Source organism: Pempheris klunzingeri, chromosome 22, assembly GCF_042242105.1.
Source record: "Pempheris klunzingeri isolate RE-2024b chromosome 22, fPemKlu1.hap1, whole genome shotgun sequence".
Lineage (NCBI taxonomy): Eukaryota > Metazoa > Chordata > Actinopteri > Acropomatiformes > Pempheridae > Pempheris > Pempheris klunzingeri.
In genome coordinates this window covers 211,897-237,569 of record NC_092033.1, presented here as the reverse complement: position 1 = coordinate 237,569, position 25,673 = coordinate 211,897, and the positions used below count along the sequence as shown (strand labels likewise).

Sequence of the window (25,673 nt, the reverse complement as noted above, 5' to 3'; positions counted from 1 at the left end):
CCAGTGGTCCCTCTAAACATCTGTCTGCTGAACGTGTTCGGGCGCAAGATGAGTCTGACAGTGCTGCAGCTGACAGCGGCCATTTTGTTCATGATGCTCAACATCTGCACCACAATGTAAGAAGCTCAGAGACTCCTTTTCTCTTCTGTTACAGTCTGACCGTGTGCATGTTTCTGAGGACCTCCAGTCTGACCGTGTGCATGTTTATGAGGACCTCCAGTCTGACCGTGTGCATGTTTATGAGGACCTCCAGTCTGACCGTGTGCATGTTTCTGAGGACCTCCAGTCTGACCGTGTGCATGTTTATGAGGACGTTCTGTTCCTGTTTTTCTCTCCAGGTTTGGGTTCACGGTGCTGCTGTTCCTGCTCCGGGCTCTGGTCTCCATGAACTTTAATGTGGTTTATATTTACACCGCTGAGGTATGTCCAGGCTCTGCTGGTTGTGGTGGACGCTTGTTTTATGTCTGTCTGTCAGGTTTTTATCAATCAGGGGGTCTTTGTGTCTCAGGTGTATCCCACCGTGGCTCGGTCTCTGGGGATGGGCTTCTGTACGTCATTCAGCCGGATTGGAGGAATGATCGCTCCGTTCATCGCTCAGGTGGGTTCAGGATCCTGACGGGGATCTGTTCAGGTGAGTTTTCAGGTGTATCTGGTGTCCAGGTGTGACCTGACTGCGTGTGTACTTCAGGTGCTGATGTCTCAGTCGGTGATTCAGGCTCTTAGTCCGTTTGCCGTGGCCTGTGTGGTCTGTGCTCTGGGAAACTTCCTGCTGCCGATAGAAACTAAAGGACGAGCTCTGCTGGTGAGAAACACCAAACCATTTCCAGTTGGAACAAACTTTATTTAACTGTGCTTGACTTTATTAAACAATAGATTACTGTTCTTTTTTTCAGCAAAGCTCTTGATGACGTCTGCAAACAAACCGCCGTTTCTCTTTGTCATTTTATCTGTTACACGTGAACTGTGAAGATATTAAACAAGTGACTGACATCAGCTCCGTGCCGTCAATCACTTTGATCTATGAATGAACACTGTTTCAGCGTCACCTTATTTATTGCATCTTTTAATCTTAAGAACACATAAAACCATTTTAGTCACCACCTCCGAACACTGGGGGGGGGGGGGGGGGGGGGGGCACAGCTGCTGCAAAACTTTATTTAAACTTGTTCTAAAGGTTTCTCTTCTTTCTAAGTAAGCTGGACGTTTATTGTTCTGCAGAAAGTTTACATGTAAAATGGAAGAAAAATCCTAATCCAGTCATTAAAGTATGTTTGAACGTTTGGAGATCTTATCTTTCTTTCTTTAATCATCAACAGAATGAAAACAGAGGTGGGATAGAAACAGCATTTTACAGATAAAATGTCATCCTGGGGAAAAAAGTTCATGTAAGAAACATCAGCAGCACGAGGAGACTTTCAGCGCCGTCACCAAAGACTAAAGGAACGCTTTGTTAAATGAGATGGTCGCGTTTTGTTGCCATGGTGACAGAAATCACACTGTAAATATTCACTATTCAATATTCAGGAAGTTTAAACTCAGTTTGTTGTGAAACTCTTCATCGGCGACGAGGACTGTGGTCATGCTAACGGCCTGATGGTGGCGCTGCTGCTCTGTGCGCCGCTGTGATGAAGATGAAGCTGATCTGTGGCTCCCGATCTCCTCATTAAGCTCGTTAGCTCAGACACACTGGGATCACTGTCTGTTCTCAGGGGGCGGAGCCTGTCCTCCAATGGCCCCGCCCACTGACCTCACTGTGTGTGTGTGTGTGTGTGTGGGATTACAGTGGATTTAGACTGGAGCTGAAGATGGAGAGCAGCTCTCTGAGACGTGAGTTCACTGATTCATCTCACACATTATAACTGTGTGTGTGTGTGTTCAGCTTTGGTTGGACATTCATTGTGTGTGAAATGTTCCTTGATGATGATGATGATGATGATGATGATGATGATGGCTGCAGGTGTGTTTATGAGCAGACAGGTGTTATCTCTTATCAGGCAGTTAAATATATCTGCTGCATCGAGTTCAGTTAGTTTCTGATGTTTTTTCTCATCCAGCTGACAAAGAAAAGCTTTTAATGAGAGTTGATTAACAAATCAATCAATTAATCGTCTTATCAAATGATTGTATCCATTGTATGTGTTCTTGTATTGTGTACATAGTGGGGACCGTAACGTGGAAACATGAAGACATTGTGAGGACATTTTTCAGGGTCCTACTAAGAACGTTTTTCTAAACTGTGTTGTTGTGGGTCAGAGTCAGGGATGGGTTAGTTAGTTAGTTAGTTAGTTAGTTAGTGTTCCTAAGTTACGGTAAAGATTAGAGACACATGGTGTGTGTGTGGGGGTGTTGGTTCCTGGTACTGATGGATCTGTTCTCTGTGAGCCTCTTTGTTTCTGTTCAGTAACACTGTGTTCACACACACACACACACACACACACACTCAGATAAACGTGGGTCATGTGACCAGTGACATCACTATGACACTGTGTGATGTTTAAAGCTGCAGCTTTTTCCAGAGCTTTTGACAGGATCACACAGTCTTCCAGGCTGAGGGGAGAGTGTTTGTTCATGAGGTCGAAGGTCAGACAGGTCATGTGACACATTCACAGGTGCAGTGAGTGAGAGCTGTCAGCACAGGTGTCAAAGTAAAAGTCTTTGTGTGGAGTGAAACGTTGTGTTAATCCATCACACCTTCAGATTAAAGTCTGTGCAGCTCTAAGTCTCCATGTCTGCTGCTTCCTGTCCTCTCAGCAGGACACCTGGACTTCATCCAGCAGCTTCACTCACCAAACCAGTGAACCAGCGTTTCAGAGGTACTGCAGCAAGTACTGCAGGAAGTACTGCAGCTAGTAGTACTGCAGTAAGTACTGCAGCTAGTAGTACTGCAGGAAGTACTGCAGGAAGTACTGCAGCAAGTACTGCAGGAAATACTGCAGCTAGTAGTACTGCAGCAAGTACTGTAGGTACCTGGTTAGCAGTCCCTCTTTGTGTTTGAGAACAACCTGTCTCTTCCAGGGTTCATGCTAACGGGTTCATGCTAACAGGTTCATGCTAATGGGTTCAGGCTAACAGGTTAGCATTAGGGTTCCCTGAACCCGCTTTAAACCGTCTCTGCTCTTCTGTCCAAGGACAAGCTGGAATCTGTCAGTGACATCATCGGCAGGTGACACTCTTCCCATGGTGCCTTGCGGCCTCCAGGGTCGCCATGGAAGATGAGTCGGAGCCAGAGTACCGAGCTCAGGAGCTGTTTGATGAGTTTGTGTCCGCGTCAACCTGCAGGGCGGCGCTGTCAACCTTTGGCCAGCTGTGTGAACATCTGCAGCTGGACCCAAGCGCCGCCGAGAGGCCGCTGTACCGGCCAATCAAACACCGCCTCAACTACTGGAGGGCCAACGCTCTGTGGAGCAAACTGGACCGAAGGGCGGCGCAGCCAGAGTACAAGAGGGTGTGCAGCGGCACCACCGTACGTCCTGTCCAGCACACGTAACACAGGACAAAGTGATAAACTGTAACATAACAGCAACACTTACAATATACATGACACCACAGCCTACGACACAGGACACCCAACACCCTGTGGTCCAAGCCACAGTGTGTCGCTTCACTGTGATGCCCCTGGTGGGTGTGGTTACAGGTGTCAAAGGTACCTGTTATGAAACAGGAAGCCAATGGTGTAAAAGCAGTGGAATGACCCTTTAAGCAAAACTGTATGAATGGTTATAGAAAGACAGAAAATCATGTGACAAACCTCTGATGTCTCTGATTGGTCCGCGTGTCCTCTCTCTCTCCGATTGGTCAGTGCGTGGTCATTGGGGCGGGGCCCTGCGGCCTGAGGACGGCGGTGGAGCTGAGCTTCATGGGAGCTCGGGTGGTGCTGCTGGAGAAGAGGGACTCGTTCTCCAGGAACAACGTGCTCCACCTGTGGCCCTTTGCCATCCACGACCTGCGCGGCCTCGGTGCCAAGAAGTTCTATGGGAAGTTCTGCGCTGGCGCCATCGACCACATCAGTGAGTGTGTGCTCCATCACGCCTGTCCCATCTCACCAGGTGGGTTGTCCAGTCAGCACCTGTCTCCCGTCTGCAGGTATCCGTCAGCTGCAGCTGGTCCTGCTGAAGGTCGCCTTACTGCTGGGGGTGGAGGTTCACGTCAACGTGGAGTTCAAACACCTGGTGGAGCCGCCGGAAGACCAGAGCACACAGAGTGAGGCCCAACGGTCCCCAAGTCCAGTCAGAACCATCTGCCCACCTGTCTACCTGTTCACCTGTCTACCTGTGCACCTGTCTACCTGTACACCTATACACCTGTCTACCTGTCTAACTGTGCGCCTGTCTACTTGTACACCTGTACACCTGTCTACCTGTCTACCTGTCTACCTGTACACCTATACACCTGTCTACCTGTCTACCTGTACACCTATACACCTGTCTACCTGTCTAACTGTGCGCCTGTCTACCTGTACACCTGTACACTTGTCTACCCTTCCACCTGTCTAACTGCCTGCCTGTCTACCTGTGCAGAGGTGGGCTGGAGGATGGAGGTGAGTCCAAAGTCTCATCCTGTCAATTATCTGGAGTTTGACGTCGTTGTTGGAGCCGACGGTCGCAGGAACACACTCCCAGGTACCGACCGGACCCGAACTTGTCCGAGTCCACCTCAGTCTGGCCAAAGCCGGACCAGAACACCATAATCCTGGTCCGAGTTTGGGTCTAGAAAGACAATTCCAGATTGCGAGTCAGAATCTGAGTCCAGACTCTGTCTCATGACCAGCAGTCTCTTGGAGCATGCTAACATGCTAATTGTTAGCCTGTAGATGCTACGTTAGGTTGTTCAGATGCTTTGAGCTCCGTCTGTCCCTCAGAGGCCACCGTAGCCTTTGGCCTCTGGTAAATTCAACACTTTTCCTCCACATGTTGTGTTTGTGGTGACACCTGAACTTTCTCTTACTGTAATGAATCTTTTTTAACTTTTCTTTAATTGTACTTTTGACTTGGAACGTTCTGACTTCATTGTCAAAATACTGTCATACAAGTATAGTGTTATTTTGGGGTTATTACAGGGTGTACGACGATTAAACTCTGTCCTGAGGATCTGAAACTGTCCGTCAAACAGGTTTCAGGCGTAAAGAGTTCAGAGGGAAGCTGGCCATCGCCATCACAGCCAACTTTAAGAACAGAAACACCAGCGCTGAGGCCAAAGTGGAGGAGCTCAGCGGGGTGGCCTTCATCTTCAATCAGAGGTTCTTCCAGGAGCTGCGGCAGGAAACCGGTACGACACACGAGTCGCGTCCGGCTAATGTGTGAGTGTCTCTGAGCCTGTTGTGACGTCACCATGTGACTCCTGCAGGTATCGACTTGGAGAACATCGTCTACTACAAAGACGACACACACTACTTCGTCATGACCGCCAAGAAACCGAGTCTGCTGGAGAAAGGAGTCATCGTACAGGTGAGCCCACACACCTGGACACACACCGCTGCGGTGCCGAGCCTGAGTTAAACACACACACACCGAGACGGAGACGGGTCCAGGTCAAAACGCCGGGAAGGCTCGAGTCCGAGTTACTGGAAAGCTCCTGTTCTTCCTCTGCCAGGACTTCGCAGACACCGAGCTGCTTCTCTCCCGGGGAAACGTGGACCAGAATGCATTGTTGGCATACGCCCGCGAGGCCGCTGACTTCTCCACCAATCACCAGCTGCCATCTCTGGACTTCGCCATGAATCACTACGGTCAGCCGGACGTCGCCATGTTTGACTTCACCTGCATGTACGCATCTGAGAACGCCGCCATGATCCGCCAACGCCACGGACACCAGCTGTTGGTCACTCTGGTGGGAGACAGTCTGCTGGAGGTGAGACAGGGGTCTGAGGGAGGTAAGACAGTCGGCTGGGGGTGAGACAGGGGTCCGAAGAAAGTAAGACAGGTGTCTGAGGGAGGGGAGACAGTCTGCCGGAGGTGAGACAGGGGTCTGAGGGAGATGAGACAGTCTGCTGGGGGTGAGACGGGTCTGAGGGAGATGAGACAGGTGTCTGCTGGAGGTGAGACAGGTGCCTGAGGAGATGAGACAGTCTGCTGGAGGTAAGACAGGTGTCTGAGGGAGGTGAGACAGTTTGCTGGAGGTGAGACAGTTGTTTAAAGAAGGTGAGACAGGTGTCTGAGGTGTCTGTCTGTCCTACCTGTCTGTCTGCCCTAGCTGGCTCTCCTACTTGTCTGTCTGTCCCACCTACCTGTCTGACCTCACCTGTCTGTCCTACCTGCAGCCCTTCTGGCCAATGGGAACAGGGATAGCTCGTGGCTTCCTGGCCGCTCTGGATTCGTCCTGGATGATCAGGAGTTGGTCTCAGGGGGCGTCGGCCCTCCACGTCCTGGCACAGAGGTCACTGTTACCATGTGATACACACGTTACATCACGTGTACATACGGCACACGTATGTACATGTACACACATACACACATACACAGGTACACACGTACACAGATACACACGTACACACGTACACATGTACACATGTACACACGTACACAGATACACACGTACACACGTACACATGTACACACGTACACACGTACACATGTACACACGTACACACATACACAGGTACACACGTACACAGATACACACGTACACAGATACACACGTACACACGTACACATGTACACACGTACACACGTACACATGTACACACGTACACACATACACAGGTACACACGTACACAGATACACATGTACACACGTACACACGTACACACGTACACACGTACACAGATACACACGTACACACGTACACATGTACACACGTACACATGTACACACGTACACACATACACAGGTACACACGTACACAGATACACATGTACACATGTACACATGTACACACGTACACAGATACACACGTACACACGTACACACGTACACATGTACACAGATACACACGTACACACATACACACATACACAGGTACACACGTACACAGATACACACGTACACATGTACACACGTCAGCATGTTGAAGTGTCCTTGGAGACACTGAACTCCAACCTGGTCCTGAAGCAGCTTCAGTGTGTGAATGTGTGTGAAAGAACAGCCTCCTCTACTGAGATCCTGAGTGAATGAAAGGAGCTAAACAGATACAGAACATTTAGCACATAACGCAGGTCAGAGACATTCATTTCTGTGTATATGTACACACAGCTGTCTGTCTGTCTCTCTCTGTCTCTCACCTGTCTGTCTGTCTGTCTCTCTCTCACCTGTCTGTCTCACAGAGAGAGTGTATACCGTCTCCTCCCTCAGACAACTCCTGAGAATCTTCAGAAGAACTTCAGTCTGTTTACAGTCGACCCGACAACCAGATACCTGAACATCAACCGCCTGCTTGTCACACCTGCACAGGTACGTTTATATACACACACACACACACACACACCTGCACAGGTACGTTTATATACACACACACACCTGCACAGGTACGTTTATATATACACACACACACACACACACGCACACACACCTGCACAGGTACGTTTAGATACACACACACACACACACACACACACACACACACACACACCTGCACAGGTACGTTTATATACACACACACACCTGCACAGGTACGTTTATACACACACACCTGCACAGGTACGTTTATACACACACACACACCTGCACAGGTACGTTTATACACACACACACCTGCACAGGTACGTTTATACACACACACACACCTGCACAGGTACATTTATATACACACACACACCTGCACAGGTACGTTTATATACACACACACCTGTAGAGGTACGTTTATATACACACACACACCTGCAGAGGTATGTTTATATACACACACACACACACACCTGCACAGGTACGTTTATACACACACACACACACACACCTGCACAGGTACGTTTACATACACACACACACACACACACACACACACACACCTGCACAGGTACGTTTATACACACACACACACACACACACACACACGTGCACAGGTACGTTTATACACACACACGCACACACCTGAACAGGAATGTTTATACACACACACACTTGCACAGGTACGTTTATACACACACACACACCTACGCAGGTACGTTTATATACACACACACACACGTGCACAAGTACGTTTATACACACACACACACATACACACTTGAACAGGAACGTTTATACACACACACTTGCACAGGTACGCTAATACACACACACACACACATTCGCCCAATGAAACGACAGGAACAAAGTTACCTGTGTTTGTGTCTTTCAGGTGAGACACCTGGTGGACACAGGAGAGGAGGCGGGGCTAAACACAGACTGTGGTGACATCATCCGCCTGCCATCACCTGGAGTCCTGAGACAAGGTTCCGGTTAGCGTCCTGTGACTCTGATTGGCCCGTCTCCTCCCCTCTGTTCTGATTGGTTATTGTCTCCTCCCCTGTGATCTCATTGGTCCCTGTCTCCTGCTCTCTGATAGGCTCTCTCTCCCAGTCCAATCAGCTGCTAGCATGGTGTCAGGAGCAGACTCATGGTTACCGTGGTGTTGCCGTTAGTGACTTGACTACTTCCTGGAAGAGTGGCCGGGCTCTGTGCGCCCTGATTCACCGACACCGGCCCGACCTCATGTAACGCTCGCCTGTCTGTCTGTCTGCTTGCCTGCCTGTTTCTCTGTCTGTCTGTCTGTCTGTCTGCTTGCCTGCCTGTCTCTCTGTCTGTCTGTCTGTCTGCTTGGCTGTATGTCTGTCTCTCTGTCTGTCCACCTGTCTAACCTTCCGTCTCTCCACCTGTCTCCCCCCTCAGTGACTTTGACTCTGTGGGCGTGTCTTCGGCGGAGGACGCCACCCGCGTGGGCGTGGCGGCGGCCCAGGAGGCCTTTGGGATCAGCCCCCCGATGACGGTGGAGGAGATGAGCTGTGAGCCCGACTGTCTGTCCATGGTCACCTACCTGAGCGAGCTCCACCACCTGCTGAGAGAGGCCCCGCCTCCCGCTCACCTGAGGCCGGGAGGAGCGTCCAGGAGGAGGAACCCCAAGGTGCCGAAGGTTATTGATCCTCACGTCTGTTATCTGACTGACTATGGATTACCGATGACTAATTATGATTATTAATTACTGATCACTGATTATTGATTATTCATTTCTGATTATTGATTACTGAATATTAATTGCTTATTATTGATTTGTGAAAATCAACTATTGACTGCTGATAATTGATTCCTGATGACTGATTATTGATTATTGGTTATGGTCTCTGAGCCGTCCCTCGGTGTGTCTGCAGGACCAGCGGGACATTCGGGGGAAGCGGATGAGGACCAGCGGCGAGTGTCGAGAGCAGCAGAAGGTCACTGATCCCTTTAGTCTCTGATCAATCAGCCTTCACTCCTTGTTTCCTGATCAATGACGTTTCTGTCTGCAGTCATGTGACCTGAACGGTGATGTCACTGGCCAGGTGTGTGAAGAGGTGTTAGTGGGCGGGGCCTATTGCTCCAGAGTGCGCCTGATAGCCAATCAGCTGCAGGCGAAGCTGGACGAGAGCTCCATCTCCTGCAGGAGTCCGTCATCCATCAATACCGTAACGATCACTTCCTGTTTGTCACTTTATCAATAACGGCTGATCACATGATGCTCACTTATTGAAGGTGCAGATTAATGAAGATGCTGGACAGATGAATGTTATTGATCTTACTGGTGATCAATAACAAAGGAGAATATTAACGTTACTGTTAAACTGCAGCATCCGTTAGCAACAGTACACAGAGTACACACAGTACACACAGAGTACACACAGAGTACACAGAGTACACACAGAGTACACAGAGAGTACACAGAGAGTACACAGAGTACACACAGAGTACACAGAGTACACACAGAGTACACAGAGTACACACAGAGTACACACAGAGTACACAGAGTACACAGAGTACACACAGAGTACACACAGAGTACACACAGAGTACACAGAGTACACACAGAGTACACACAGAGTACAATCAATACATAATGGGATCATATCTGATAACTTTGATCACATGACTGAATGTCTGTGTGTCCACCAGCAGGAGGGGGCCCCCCCCCACCCCCAGTCTCCAGACTGTCCGCTGGCTGCAGCTCCGCCCCCCCTGTCGTCATGGAGACCGGTAAAGACTGATAGTCAGCATCCCTCATGCTGTGTATGTGTGTCTGTGTGTGTGTGTGTGTGTGTGTGTGTGTGTGTGTGTGTCTGTGTGTCTGTGTGTCTGTGTGTGTGTGTGTGTCTGTGTGTGTCTGTGTGTCTGTGTGTCTGTGTGTGTCTGTGTCTGTGTGTGTGTGTGTGTGTGTGTGTGTGTGTGTCTGTGTGTCTGTGTGTGTGTGTGTGTGTGTGTGTGTCTGTGTGTCTGTGTGTGTCTGTGTGTGTCTGTGTGTGTGTGTGTGTGTGTCTGTGTGTCTGTGTGTCTGTGTGTGTCTGTGTCTGTGTGTGTGTGTGTGTGTGTGTGTGTGTGTGTGTGTGTGTGTGTGTGTGTGTCTGTGTGTCTGTGTGTGTGTGTGTGTGTGTGTGTGTCTGTGTGTCTGTGTGTCTGTGTGTGTCTGTGTCTGTGTGTGTCTGTGTGTGTGTGTGTGTGTGTGTGTGTGTGTGAACAGGAAGTAGTGTGTGTTTGACGTGTCGTCCTGTGTTTCCATGGTAACGTCCCCCCAGAGGAAACGGACTCTGCAGCAGGAACAGATGAGCTTCAGGTTCAGGCAGAGAATCATGGAGCAGGTACGGCCGCAGTGCATGCTGGGAACACCTGAACACACACTAATGCACACCCTAGTGCATGCTGGGAACACCTGAACACACACACTAATGCACACCCTAGTGCATGCTGGGAACACCTGAACACACACTAATGCACACCCTAGTGCATGCTGGGAACACCTGAACACACACTAATGCACACCCTAGTGCATGCTGGGAACACCTGAACACACACTAATGCACACCCTAGTGCATGCTGGGAACACCTGAACACACACTAATGCACACCCTAGTGCAGGGGGGTCAAAGTCAAGTGTGTGTTAGTGTGTGTTCAGGTGTGTGTTAGTGTGTGTTCAGGTGTGTGTTAGTGTGTGTTAGTGTGTGTTCAGGTGTGTGTTCAAGTGTGTGTTAGTGTGTGTTAGTGTGTGTTCAGGTGTGTGTTCAAGTGTGTGTTCAGGTGTGTGTTAGTGTGTGTTCAGGTGTGTGTTAGTGTGTGTTCAGGTGTGTGTTAGTGTGTGTTCAGGTGTGTGTTCAGGTGTGTGTTAGTGTGTGTGTTAGTGTGTGTTAGTGTGTGTTCAAGTGTGTGTTAATGTGTGTTCAAGTGTGTGTTAATGTGTGTTCAAGTGTGTGTTCAGGTGTGTGTTTGCGTGTGTGTTCAGGTGTGTGTTAGTGTGTGTTTGTGTGTGTGTGTTCAGGTGTGTTCAGGTGTGTGTTAGTGTGTGTGTTAGTGTATCAGTGACACCCCCCCCCCCCCCCCCCCCCCCTTCGGGACACATCAGAACAGAGTCCACATCAGAACAGAGTCCACATCAGGAGAGAGTCCACATCAGGAGAGAGTCCACATCAAATCAGAGTCCACATCAGAACAGAGTCCACATCAGAACAGAGTCCACATCAAATCAGAGTCCACATCAGGACAGAGTCCACATCAGAACAGAGTCCACATCAGAACAGAGTCCACATCAGATCAAACAGTGGGCCAGAACACTCAGTCCTGATGAAGAGAAAGAACTCAATACTACCTGTCTCTCTCTCTCTCTCTCTCTCTCTGACTACCTGTCTCTCTCTCTCTCTCTCTCTCTCTGACTACCTGTCTCTGCAGGTGCACACAGGTGGAGTGACCTCATTGGATGAGCCAATAATGAATCAGAGTGAGGAGGAAGTGACCTTGGTGAGTTTGATTGGTTCGTCATCAGACGTGACGTACCTGTCTGTCTCTCTGCCTGTCTGTCTCTCAGCGCCCTGGGGGCAGTGCTGTCTGTGTCTTCTGCCAGAGGAGGGTCTACCTGTCTGTCTCTCTGCCTGTCTGTCTGTCTCTCAGCGCCCCGGGGGCAGTGCTGTCTGTGTCTTCTGCCAGAGGAGGGTCTACCTGTCTGTCTCTCTGCCTGTCTGTCTGTCTATCAGCGCCCCGGGGGCAGTGCTGTCTGTGTCTTCTGCCAGAGGAGGGTCTACCTGTCTGTCTCTCTGCCTGTCTGTCTGTCTCTCAGCGCCCCGGGGGCAGTGCTGTCTGTGTCTTCTGCCAGAGGAGGGTCTACCTGTCTGTCTTTCTCTCTGCCTGTCTGTCTCTCAGCGCCCTGGGGGCAGTGCTGTCTGTGTCTTCTGCCATAGGAGGGTCTACCTGTCTTTCTCTCTGCCTGTCTGTCTCTCAGCGCCCCGGGGGCAGTGCTGTCTGTGTCTTCTGCCAGAGGAGGGTCTACCTGTCTGTCTTTCTCTCTGCCTGTCTGTCTCTCAGCGCCCCGGGGGCAGTGCTGTCTGTGTCTTCTGCCAGAGGAGGGTCTACCTGTCTGTCTGTCTCTCTGCCTGTCTGTCTCTCAGCGCCCCGGGGGCAGTGCTGTCTGTGTCTTCTGCCAGAGGAGGGTCTACCTGTCTGTCTGTCTCTCTGCCTGTCTGTCTCTCAGTGCCCCGGGGGCAGTGCTGTCTGTGTCTTCTGCCAGAGGAGGGTCTACCTGTCTGTCTGTCTCTCTGCCTGTCTGTCTCTCAGTGCCCCGGGGGCAGTGCTGTCTGTGTCTTCTGCCAGAGGAGGGTCTACCTGTCTGTCTGTCTCTCTGCCTGTCTGTCTGTCTCTCAGTGCCCCGGGGGCAGTGCTGTCTGTGTCTTCTGCCAGAGGAGGGTCTACCTGTCTGTCTGTCTCTCTGCCTGTCTGTCTCTCAGTGCCCCGGGGGCAGTGCTGTCTGTGTCTTCTGCCAGAGGAGGGTCTACCTGTCTGTCTGTCTCTCTGCCTGTCTGTCTCTCAGTGCCCCGGGGGCAGTGCTGTCTGTGTCTTCTGCCAGAGGAGGGTCTACCTGTCTGTCTGTCTCTCTGCCTGTCTGTCTCTCAGTGCCCCGGGGGCAGTGCTGTCTGTGTCTTCTGCCAGAGGAGGGTCTACCTGTCTGTCTCTCTGCCTGTCTGTCTGTCTCTCAGTGCCCCGGGGGCAGTGCTGTCTGTGTCTTCTGCCAGAGGAGGGTCTACCTGTCTGTCTGTCTCTCTGCCTGTCTGTCTGTCTCTCAGTGCCCCGGGGGCAGTGCTGTCTGTGTCTTCTGCCAGAGGAGGGTCTACCTGTCTGTCTGTCTCTCTGCCTGTCTGTCTGTCTCTCAGTGCCCCGGGGGCAGTGCTGTCTGTGTCTTCTGCCAGAGGAGGGTCTACCTGTCTGTCTGTCTCTCTGCCTGTCTGTCTGTCTCTCAGTGCCCCGGGGGCAGTGCTGTCTGTGTCTTCTGCCAGAGGAGGGTCTACCTGATGGAGCGTTTGAGTGCGGAGGGTTTTTTCTTCCACCGCAGCTGCTTCAGGTGTTCCCACTGCAGCGGCTCGCTCGGTCTGGCCGCCTACGCCTTTGAGCGGCAGACAGGTGGGGCTCGCACACCTGTCCACTTCCTGTCTCTGTTTGTCATCACGTGTCAGACTCCAATGTGTCTGTGTGTCACTTTATCCAAACCCCGGGAATGCGGTGGAAAATGGCCTTCATGACCTTCATCGCACTTACCCCCCCCCCCCCCCCCCCCCCAGCAGCCCCTGGACGTGAACACATGACTGCTGATGTTCACTCTGAGGACTGAACACACAGCGAACCGTCGGAGCCTCAGGCCCCCACACATGTCTGAGCTGGTTTATCTCACTGAGTGTGTGTGTGTGTGTGTGTGTGTGTCCTATCACAACACCAGTCTTGTCAGGACCAGAGCCCCGATTAGGCTGAACGTCCTGGTTTGGGTCAGTCTGTCCACAATGAATAAAGTTAATTCAACGTCCTAATAAAAGTTGCACAAACCGGTGTGTGTGTGTGTGTGTGTGTGTGTGTGTGTGTGTGTGTGTGTGTGTGTGTGTGTGTGTGTGTGTGGTCCCACAGAGCTCGTATTGTGTGTTTGGGCTCAGCAGCCAATCAGAGCACAGTGATTTTGAAGTGTGAGGCGTGGTGTGTTTGGATGCTGGTATAAAAGTGGGACATTTCAACTGCTGGAGGGGACATATGGTCACATGTCTGTGTGTGTGTGTGTGTGTGTGTGTGTGTGTGTGACTCAGGGATGTTTTACTGTCTTCATCACTACGACTCCCGCCTGAACTCCCCGACTGTGAAGAGGAGGCCGCTGCCGTCTGACCGAGCTGCTTCACATCGACCATCCATAGTAAGATGAGCTTCATGTACTAATATTCTCCAATACTGTAATACCATGGACTAATCTTGTGTACTGTGCACTGTGTGTACTGTGTACTGTGTACTGTGTGTACTGTGTACTGTGTACTGTGTGTACTGTGTGTACTGTGTGTACTGTGTACTGTGTACTGTGTGTACTGTGTGTACTGTGTACTGTGTACTGTGTGTACTGTGTACTGTGTGTACTGTGTGTACTGTGTACTGTGTGTACTGTGTACTGAGACAGTTTATTCAAGTCTGATGAATTATTACCTCAAACATACAGTCCTTTCTGATAGCATGAATCTGTTTCTGTGGTTGCTAGGGTGTTTCTGTGGTTGCTAGGGTGTTTCTGGGTGGCTGCTAAGGTGTTACTGAAGTGTTGCCAAGCCGACTGTGCGTGGTTGCTAGGGCGTTGCTAGGGTGACTGTGTGTGGTTGCTAGGGCATTCCTGGTGGTCAGTGGCTCAGTCATAGCTGCTTGTGAGGGCATTTCAATGGTGATAATGATGATGATGGTGGTGAAGGTGGTGGTGATGAAGGTGGTGATGGTGGTGATGGTGATGGTGGTGATGGTGGTGACCACGGGCGTGGTAGTGGGGGAAAAAGTGGACCTGACTACCTAGGGCCCGAGTAGGGAGAGGGGCCCATGAAAATGCTGATATATATTTTTTTTTTTGTGATGTTTTCATTTCGAATGAATTGGGCCCTCCAATTAATTGGTGTCATAATTTATTTCAAATATATTGATAACATCAACTGAGAGAATGAACTTTATGTCAAAGTCCTCCCAACATATTGGACATTCTGGGGGCCCCTTCTTGGAGGCGCAAAATGGTTTAGTCCGCCCGCGACAGCGACCGGCGACATCATGCTGCCCAAGGAGCACAAGTCGGGGTATCAGAAGAGGAAAGAAAGAGAAAGAAGGCAGAATGAGGGGAGGCAGTGGCAGCTGTTGGCTGCTTTCTTTCCCAAAGGTGAACCGAGTTGGCTTGTTATGCAAAGTCCAATTAAAGTTAACGATGTTTCTTTGCTCACGTGAAGTCTTTAGCTTACCTAGTTGCCAACCAGGCTGCTTGCGGCTGTACGTATAAAGACAATTATGGGCCAGCTAACGTTAGCTGGCAACATTAACCAGTTGCAGAAACAAACAGTGGAGCAGCTGGAGCAGCAGGAGCAGCGTCCGCCGCTGTTGAGACGCCCCCCCCCCCCCCCCGTCCTACACCATGGATGGCTATTGAGAGTGTGCAGGGCCCAGAATTTGGTGCTACGCCACTGGTGGTGACAGTGATGGTTGTGGTGATGGTGGTGATGGTGGTGATGGTGATGGTGGTGGTGATGGTGATGGTGGTGATGGTGGTGGTGGTGATGGTGGTGGTGGTGATGGTGGTGATGGTGATGGTGGTGATGGTGGTGATGGTGGTGATGGTGATGGTGGTGATGGTGGTGATGGTGATGGTGGTGATGATGGTGGTGGTGGTGATGGTGGTAATGGTGATGGTGGTGATGGTGATGGTGGTGGTGGTGATGGTGATGGTGGTGATGGTGGTGATGGTGGTGATGGTGATGATGGTGGTGATGGTGATGGTGGTGATGGTGGTGATGGTGATGGTGGTGATGGTGGTGATGGTGGTGATGGTGATGGTGGTGGTGGTGATGGTGGTGGTGGTGATGATGGTGATGGTGGTGATGGTGGTGATGGTGATGGTGGTGATGGTGATGGTGGTGATGATGGTGGTGATGGTGGTGATGGTGGTGATGGTGATGGTGGTGATGGTGGTGATGGTGGTGATGGTGATGGTGGTGATGGTGGTGATGGTGATGGTGGTGATGGTGGTGATGGTGGTGATGGTGATGGTGATGGTGGTGATGGTGATGGTGGTGATGGTGGTGATGGTGGTGATGGTGATGGTGGTGATGGTGATGGTGGTGGTGGTGATGGTGATGATGGTGATGGTGGTGATGATGGTGATGGTGGTGATGGTGGTGATGGTGATGGTGATGGTGGTGATGGTGGTGGTGGTGGTGGTGGTGGTGGTGATGGTGATGATGGTGATGGTGGTGCTGGTGGTGATGGTGGTGATGGTGATGGTGATGGTGATGGTGGTGATGGTGATGGTGGTGATGGTGGTGGTGATGGTGGTGATGGTGGTGGTGGTGGTGATGGTGATGGTGGTGATGGTGGTGCTGGTGATGGTGATGGTGGTGATGGTGGTGGCGGTGTAACGTGTGGGTGTGTTTGTTTGATCCACAGGCGTCTCTGGCCCCGCCCGTCTCCTGTGTGGACTCGGTGGTCTGTGCTGAGCGCCGGCGGTCGTCAGGTGAGTCGCTCACCTGTCGTGTGTTCGCTGTCTTCCAGGTGGTCACTGAGCGCGCTCCTCACACTGGATCACTGTGGGCTTTAGTGTGTGTGTGTGTGTGTGTGTCTCTGTGTGTGTGTGCGGCTGCGTTGCTGTGTATGCAGCTCTTTCTGTAACCGTGGCGACGCCTGAGAGGATCGAGCTGGAGAACCGCCGGGGGGGCTGGACCTGGGAGGGGGGGCCGGAGGAGCCCAAGGAGGTCTCTGAGGAGACCCTGAACCGGTTCAACCTGGACCTAGACCAGAAACCCCGGCACAGGTCAGAGTACACGGGTGACTTTTTATGATTAAAATTGTGGGTCTGCTTTATTCTGTCTCCTCTTCTTCCTCCTCTTCTTTCTCCTCCTCCTCTTCCCCCTCCTCTTCCTCTTCTTCTTTCTCCTCCTCCTCCTCCTCCTCTTCCCCCTCCTCTTCCTCTTCTTCTTTCTCCTCCTCCTCCCCCTCCTCTTCCTCCTCCCCCTCCTATTCCTCCTCTTCTTCCTCCTCTTCCTCCTCTTCTTCCTCCTCCCCCTCCTCTTCCCCCTCCTCTTCCTCCTCCTCTTCTTCTTTCTCCTCCTCTTCTTCCTCCTCTTCTTCTTTCTCCTCTTCCCCCTCCTCCTCTTCTTCCTCCTCTTCCTCTTCTTCTTCCTCCTCTTCCTCCTCATTAAATCTACTGTGTTTCTGTTTTCAGTTCAGAGTCAGAGATGGAGGAGGAGGAGGAAGAGGAGGAAGAGGAGGAGGAGGAGGAGGAGGAAGAGGAGGAGGAGGAAGGCAGTGAAGTGGAGTCCAGTGATGGTGAGTCTCACTTTCCTGTCAGGTGTGTAGTTTGAATCCTGTGTGTGTGTGTGTGTGTGTGTTGTGTCTCCCCCTGCTGGCAGAGGGGGGGGGGTTGTGGCTCCTGTTACAGGATGAGACAGGTGGAATCGAACCAACCAAACTACATTCTTAAAACCATTAAATTTAGATGAAGTCTGCTATTGTTAAACCTTGGCTGTATTTGTAATGTGTGGTGGGGGTTTAGACATCTTTCCTCACAGAACACAGCACTGATGGGACACAACCACACAAGCAGACAAGGAAGTGGTAAAATGAGTGGTTTTGTGAATGGAGTCTGGGGTGTTTGAAGAGAGCGATATAACGAATGTGATTAAACAAGAACCATTTTACAGTACAAACTGAATTCTTCCAAAAATCACCCTGATCTATCCCCCGACTCACCCCGCCCTCCCTGAGGAGGACATTTCTCTTGTCTCCTCAGCAGCAGGAAGTGACATCACACATGATGCACCTGTGGAGCCCGATTCCGCCTCCACGCTTCCGTCACAGACCCCACCCCCCGCCAACAGGCCCTCCACCGCCCCCTTCGTCACCACACCTGACTCCTCCCCTGATGACAATGAAGATGCAGCTCCGCACGCGGCACTCACACCTGTCGTTGTCATGGAAACAGCAGCTCAGACACACGCTCCATGTGCAGGAGGGCGGGACTCATTTGATGACATCAGCCCTGAACTGCCCATGAGGAAGCCCCTTCCCCTGCAGAATGAAGAGGCGGGGCCAGATGCAGAGGGGGTGGAGTCTGAGGGGGCGAGGAGGAGGCTTAGAGGAGCCCGCAGCCTCCCCCTTCGCCTTGGCCTCCCCCACCTGCAGGGCGGGGGCGGGGCTCTCCTCCAGTGGAGCTGGCTCCGAGAGGCTCCACCCCCTGGTCAGGTGGAGGTGGAAGGGGGCGGGGCCGGAGCCCTGTGGAGGGCGGTGTTCTCTGGAAACAGGAAGGAGAAGACAAAGGGAAGGACTTTACCTGCAGAGAGGGTGAAGAAGAACGCAGCAGATCAGAGGAGAGCGACAGGTGAAGATGTAATAAACAAACACAGACAGTAAGGTCACAGTGGTGAGGTCATAATTCTACTTCCTGTGTCTTCAGGTGTGAGAGGCGGTCTGACGGAGGACTCGGATCTGGACTCGTTCGCTCTGCTGCAGAGATGTTCACTGACCCCCAGAAACAAAGTAAGACTCAAATGCATGGTGGCTCTCAGCACGGGCAGGACGTCTTCATGTGTCTGTAACCAATGACAACGCCTCTCCCAGAGACACGCCATGTGAGGTGTCTGCTCTAGTCCAATCAGGGAACAGTTTGTTATGATGTCTCTTACTGAGTTTGGTTGGAGTTTACACGGCAACGAGAGGAAGCTGTTTTCTAATTGGTCAAAATGTCCATGTGGTCCAGAAACACCTGCACAGAGGGCAGAAACACTCCAGGGTTCAATAAAACCCAGCTAAACAGGGCAGGTGTGAACTCACCTGGTGAGAACAGTCAGACTGGAGGTTTCTTGTAACAAAGCTTCAGTCTGACTTCTCTTTGTTTAACTGGAGGAAATTGAACTGAGTCCAGTTCTTTATTGTAAATAAATCTGAGTGTCATCTGCGTAGTTTGACTGGACAGGTTTCAATACTACTTGGAACCAGGTCCCAGATAACCAGTCTGTTTTATGGTCAGGGGTAGGTTAACTGTGGTGTTTCTACCCCGCGTAGAAAAAGTGTTGGAATTGGTCCAGTAGATCACCTCAGCCAGCAGCCACCAAACGGGCTGGTAGTATAGAAACTTGCCCAGTCAAACTCTACACAGACGACACTTTGTTTTTCATTTCTTTTAAAAGGTTTAAAAACACTTGAGTTCCCCTTTAAGGGATCAGACTAATAACTGGACTGGAGACGAAAAGTGGCCTGTGGAGGACTTCAGGGTAACTGTGATGTTCTGGTTTTCTAGTTGCGTTTGGACCTGTTTGACCTCACGTCTGAACTTCAGAGAATCACAATAAAAGAGGAAGAGGAGGAGAACCAGGAGGTATCAGCTCTGTCGCATTCAGGAAACTGTGCTCTGTAGGAAACCTGTGTTTCTGGTTGTTGTAGTGGTTGAAGATCTGTGACTGTGACTTTGTCTGCATTTGTCAACTGACCTGGAGTTGGAGACCTGGACTCAAATAGTATAGTATAGTTCCTTTATTGATCCTTCACAGGAAATCACTTTGTCACGGCAGCAGTACAGACAGACACCCCACAGACAACAAACAGCCACGTTCCAGCTGACTTGTTTTTATCTCAAATAACTTGGACTTCATCCAAGTCTCAGGTGGCCTGACGACTCGACTGTCTCTGCTGTTGAGGCATGATTGTGTTTAAGTCTCTCTTTGCCATCTGTTTGACTGTTTTTGTCCTCCGTGTCTCAGCCTGCATACGTCCCTCACGCTCTGGCCTTCAGGCGAGCGTACGCCATCAAGGTACAGACACGTGTCATCATGTGATCATGTGACCATGACGTGGCGGTGGGGGTCCAGTCACCCACAGACCTGTCAGACTCTGGTGGACGTCCTCTTGTCTGTGTTGTTTCAGAGACGCTCTCGGAAGGACAGAGTCCCCGTCCAGGACTCTGACGGACAGTCGTCCTGTCCCACGGAGGTGGTCGGTGTCCTGGTCCAGCCAAAGGAGCCGTCCAGTCTGAGCGTGACAGAGACTACGTTCCAGAGGGGACAGGAGGACGAAGACGAAGACCTGGACGCCAAAATAACCCGACGAGTTCAGAGAGCTGCGAGAAGAACGGCCAAACGGGAGCAGCTGAAGAGACTCCACAAAGCCCAGGTGAGTCCACCTGAAGATAGGTGAGTCCACCCTAGGATAGGTGAGTCCACCTGAGGACAGGTGAGTCCACCCTAGGATACGTGAGTCCACCTGAGGACAGGTGAGTCTACCCTAGGATAGGTGAGTCCACCTGAAGATAGGTGAGTCCACCCTAGGATAGGTGAGTCCACCCTAGGACAGGTGAGTCCACTCTAGGATAGGTGAGTCCACCTGAAGATAGGTGAGTCCACCCTAGGATAGGTGAGTCCACCTGAGGACAGGTGAGTCCACCCTAGGATAGGTGAGTCCACCTGAGGACAGGTGAGTCCACCCTAGGATAGGTGAGTCCACCCTGGGATAGGTGAGTCCACCCTAGGATAGGTGAGCCCACCTGAGGATAGGTGAGTCTACCCTAGGATAGGTGAGTCTACCATAGGATAGGTGAGTCTACCCTGGGATAGGTGAGCCCACCTGAGGACAGGTGAGTCTACCCTAGGATAGGTGAGTCTACCCTAGGATAGGAGATCCACCCTGGGATAGGTGAGTCCACCCTGGGATAGGTGAGCCCACCCTGGGATAGGTGAGCCCACCTGAAGATAGGTGAGTCCACCCTAGGATAGGTGAGCCCACCCTAGGGTAGGTGAGTCTACCATAGGATAGGTGAGTCCACCCTAGGATAGGTGAGTCCACCCTGGGATAGGTGAGCCCACCCGAGGATAGGTGAGTCTACCCTGGGATAGGTGAGCCCACCATGGGACAGCTGAGTCTACTATAGGATAGGTGAGTCCACCCTGGGATAGGTGAGCCCACCCGAGGATAGGTGAGTCTACCCTAGGGTAGGTGAGTCTACCATAGGATAGGTGAGTCCACCCTAGGGTAGGTGAGTCTACCATAGGATAGGTGAGTCCACCCTAGGATAGGTGAGTCCACCCTGGGATAGGTGAGCCCACCCGAGGATAGGTGAGTCTACCCTGGGATAGGTGAGCCCACCATGGGACAGCTGAGTCTACTATAGGATAGGTGAGTCCACCCTGGGATAGGTGAGCCCACCCGAGGATAGGTGAGTCTACCCTAGGGTAGGTGAGTCTACCATAGGATAGGTGAGTCCTCCCTGGGATAGGTGAGCCCACCATGGGACAGCTGAGTCTACTATAGGATAGGTGACTCCACCCTGGAATAGGTGAGCCCACCCGAGGACAGGTGAGTCTACCCTAGGATAGGTGAGCCCACCAGAGGACAGGTGAGTCTACCCTAGGATAGGTGAGTCTACCATAGGATAGGTGAGTCCACCCTGGGATAGGTGAGCCCACCTGAAGATAGGTGAGTCCACCCTAGGATAGGTGAGCCCACCCGAGGATAGGTGAGTCTACCCTGGGATAGGTGAGCCCACCATGGGACAGCTGAGTCTACTATAGGATAGGTGAGTCCACCCTGGGATAGGTGAGCCCACCCGAGGACAGGTGAGTCTACCCTAGGATAGGTGAGCCCACCCGAGGACAGGTGAGTCTACCCTAGGATAGGTGAGTCTACCATAGGATAGGTGAGTCCACCCTGGGATAGGTGAGCCCACCTGAAGATAGGTGAGTCCACCCTAGGATAGGTGAGTCCACCCTAGGGTAGGTGAGTCCACCCTGGGATAGGTGAGTCCACCTGAGGATAGGTGAGTCTACCCTAGGATAGGTGAGTCTACCATAGGATAGCTGAGTCCACCCTGGGATAGGTGAGCCCACCTGAGGATAGGTGAGTCTATCATAGGATAGGTGAGTCCACCATAGGATAGGTGAGTCCACCCTGGGATAAGTGAGCCCACTTGAGGGCAGGTGAGTCTACCCTAGGATAGGTGAGTCTACCATAGGATAGGTGAGTCCACCCTGGGATAGGTGAGCCCACCTGAGGATAGGTGAGCCCAACTGAGGATAGGTGAGTCCACCCTAGGATAGGTGAGTCTACCATAGGATAGGTGAGTCCACCCTGGGATAGGTGAGTCCATCTGAGGATAGGTGAGTCTACCCTAGGATAGGTGAGTCCACCCTGGGATAGGTGAGCCCACCTGAGGATAGGTGAGTCCACCCTGGGATAGGTGAGCCCACCTGAGGATAGGGACATCAGAGACAGATCATGCTTCAATCCAGTAGGTCTGGAAATATGACCTGAGCAACAGGTGAGACAGGTGAGACAGGTGTTCTCTGTTGTTTCAGATGATCCAGAGACGGCTGCAGCAGGTGGAGGAGAAGCAGCGACAGCTGGAGGAGAGAGGAGTGATGGTGGAGAAAGCTCTGAGAGGAGAAGCAGGTAACACACACACACACACACACACACCATATATACCTGTCTCCATAACACACACACACACACACCGTATATACCTGTCTCCATATCTCACACACACACACACACACACACACACACACACACACACACACAGGATGGATGGACCACAGGTACAGACACCATGACACCAGGCTCACCTGTTCTGCTGTCCAGTATGTGGACACATCAGGGGTCATTATTGCAGCAATTAACTGATGGAACACAATGAGAAGCAGCCAGGAGGATCTTCATCATCTTCATCTCCATCATCATCTTCATCATCTTCATCTCCATCATCATCTTCATCATCTCCATCATCATCTTCATATCCATCATCATCTCCATCATCATCTTCATATCCATCTTCATCTCCATCATCATCTTCATCATCTTCATCATCTTCATCATCATCTTCATATCCATTATCATCTCCATCATCATCTTCATCATCTTCATCTCCATCATCATCTTCATCATCTTCATATCCATCATCATCTTCATCATCTTCATATCCATCATCATCTCCATCATCATCTTCATCATCTTCATCTCCATCATCATCTTCATCATCTTCATATCCATCATCATCTTCATCGTCTCCATCGTTGGACAGTTTGGTTTTGTGGTGAAGTCTGAGTCTGTCCCCCCAATATGGCTGACACACAACAGCAGCCAATCAGGGGTCTGCCTTTCTGTTTCTATGGCGATGACTCTGACGGGTCTCCATGTGGACGTCAGTTAGAACAACGAATAGATGGGTGGATGGATGGATGATGGATGGAGGAATGGATGGATGGATGGATGGATGATGGATGGATGGATGAATGGATTGATGGAGGAATGGATTGATGGAGGAATGGATGGATGGATGGATGGATGAATGGATTGATGGAGGAATGGATTGATGGAGGAATGGATGGATGGATGGAGGAATGGATGGATGGATGGATGGATGGATGGAGGAATGGATGGATGGATGGATGGAGGAATGGATGGATGAATGGATTGATGGAGGAATGGATGGATGGATGGATGGAGGAATGGATGGATGGATGGAGGAATGGATGGATGAATGGATTGATGGAGGAATGGATGGATGGAGGAATGGATGGATGAATGGATTGATGGAGGGATGGATGGATGGAGGAATGGATGGATGGAGGAATGGATGGATGAATGGATTGATGGAGGAATGGATGGAGGATTGGATGGATGAATGGATTGATGGAGGAATGGATGGATGGATGGAGGAATGGATGGATGAATGGAGGAATGGATGGATGAATGGATGGAGGAATGGATGGATGAATGGATTGATGGAGGGATGGATGGATTGATGGAGGAATGGATGGATGGATGGATGGATGGAGGGATTGATGGAGGAATGGAGGGATGACAGCTGTTGTCTTTGTGTCAGATTTCTGGGGACAGGACGGCGACGACATCGAGCTTCACCTGGGAGGTCAGTTCACCTTCACACAGTCACAGTACTGCAGATAGTACTACACAGTACTGCAGATAGTACTACACAGTACTGCAGATAGTACTACACAGTACTACAGAGTACTACACGGTACTGCAGATAGTATTACAGTCCGTTCTACCCCAGACAGTACTACTACAGTATTATTCTCTGGTAGTACTGTAGTGCTTTAGTAGTACAGCAGTAGTATTGTAGTATTCTGTTGTAGTACTGCAGTAGTACTGACATGTCCCTCTGGTCCTGTAGGACTGGGTAAACTGGACGACCCGGCTCTGATGACACTCTGGTTCCAGCTGGTCCAGCAGAAGAACTCTCTGCTTCGATCCGAGTCCGAGCTCATGATACTGTAAGTATCCAGATTCCTCAGGACTGTGTGGTTCTGGTCTGTGTGGTTCTGGTCCGTGTGGTTCTGGACTGTGTGGTTCTGGTCTGTGTGGTTCTGGTCCGTGTGGTTCTGGTCCGTGTGGTTGTGGTTCTGAGGTCTCGTCTGTGTTTCAGGGCCCGGGAGCTGGAGCTGGAGGACCGGCAGAGTCGGCTGCAGCAGGAGCTCCGGGAGCGGATGGCTGTGGACGGTAACAAAAACATCATTTCGTACACACCTGAGACAGGTGATGCTGTAACCATGGAAACAACACACATCGGCCCGCTGCTCTGAACGTCAACATGAAGGTTCAGTGTCCAGAGAGCAGCCGGCTGACGTCTGATAGAACTTTATTTTAAAAATGCGACAACACAAACACGTGACTGGAGCGGTTCCCTCTGTTTAGAATATTAACCTCTCTGTCGTAGACCACCTGAAGGAGTCCTGGCAGCTGGTGGAGGAGCGTCTGATCCTGGAGGAGATGCTGGACGTGGTGGAGCAGAGAGACGCTCTGGTGTCTCTGCTGGACCAACAGAGACTGCAGGAGCAGCAGGAGGACCAGGACCTGGAGGAGGCCATGGTGACCCGGGGACTGGGACTCAGCTGGACCTGAGCCCTGTTGGCTAATCACTCTTGCTAAATGCTAACATGCCACCCAGCGCAAGTCAGCTAGCTTGGCTGCAATATGATACAAATGTCGACGTTACGCTGAACAAATACAACAATTAGCAGATAAGTCCAACGATCACCGTACGAACACGATGATCACATGAATGCGATAACCGTGGCGGCACTGCGTCACCTGACCTCCATCCAACCAATGACATGAGGCTGTCCACCTGACTTAGCTGTTAGCGTGCTAGTGCTAGCCCTCCAGGTCAGCTAGCTTGCTACCCACCAGGTGTCCAGCAGTGGTTCTGCACACAGTATGTTCAACTAGTACTGCTAACCAGCTAGCTAACTAAGTTAGCAGTGTGTCACCAAAGTGCCAAACAGTTTACTGATCTTTCACCTGTTGCCTTCTTTCACCTGACCAGCAGATCAATAAGTGATTAATAATCATATGAGGTCATGTGATTTGTGTATTATTGGCTTAACCGTGACGACAGGCGGCTCCGACCTTCAACCTGCAATAAAAAGATTCATCTGATCTCTGCTCAGAGTCACTTTGTCCCACGTTGGAGAGGAAATGTTGAAGCTTAGTCAAGTATCGGGGGGGGGGGGGTCCTTCGGTCCTTCATCCTCCCCTCTGTT

General features: G+C 51.1%; 2 protein-coding genes across 2 annotated transcripts in view; both read left to right on the top strand.

Annotated features, from left to right (window-relative positions):
• svopl (SVOP-like) overlaps positions 1–1,029 on the top strand; it is a 7,321-nt gene extending 6,292 nt beyond the window's left edge. Inside the window, exons 11-15 of the mRNA XM_070854008.1 lie at positions 5–116; positions 339–420; positions 509–598; positions 689–802; positions 894–1,029. Coding sequence (XP_070710109.1) covers positions 5–116; positions 339–420; positions 509–598; positions 689–802; positions 894–905 — 410 coding nt within the window. The 3' untranslated portion in view covers positions 906–1,029. The remainder of the gene's footprint in view (positions 1–4; positions 117–338; positions 421–508; positions 599–688; positions 803–893) is intronic.
• A 2,103-nt stretch (positions 1,030–3,132) lies between these two features.
• Positions 3,133–25,525, top strand: LOC139222226 (protein-methionine sulfoxide oxidase mical3b-like). Its single transcript, XM_070854200.1, has 33 exons — positions 3,133–3,463; positions 3,800–4,007; positions 4,084–4,200; positions 4,518–4,619; positions 5,110–5,265; positions 5,344–5,444; positions 5,590–5,847; positions 6,257–6,372; positions 7,260–7,386; positions 8,273–8,366; positions 8,480–8,627; positions 8,803–9,034; positions 9,279–9,341; positions 9,417–9,592; positions 10,057–10,137; positions 10,676–10,736; positions 11,818–11,886; positions 13,377–13,536; positions 14,205–14,308; positions 16,570–16,636; positions 16,780–16,939; positions 17,345–17,448; positions 17,532–17,570; positions 17,912–18,499; positions 18,575–18,657; positions 19,418–19,495; positions 19,878–19,928; positions 20,041–20,286; positions 22,464–22,557; positions 23,993–24,037; positions 24,305–24,404; positions 24,557–24,630; positions 24,848–25,525. The coding sequence occupies exons 1-33, from the start codon at positions 3,206–3,208 to the stop codon at positions 25,030–25,032; spliced, it is 4,545 nt and encodes a 1,514-aa protein (XP_070710301.1). The 5' UTR covers positions 3,133–3,205; the 3' UTR covers positions 25,033–25,525.
• Positions 25,526–25,673: the final 148 nt, after the last annotated feature.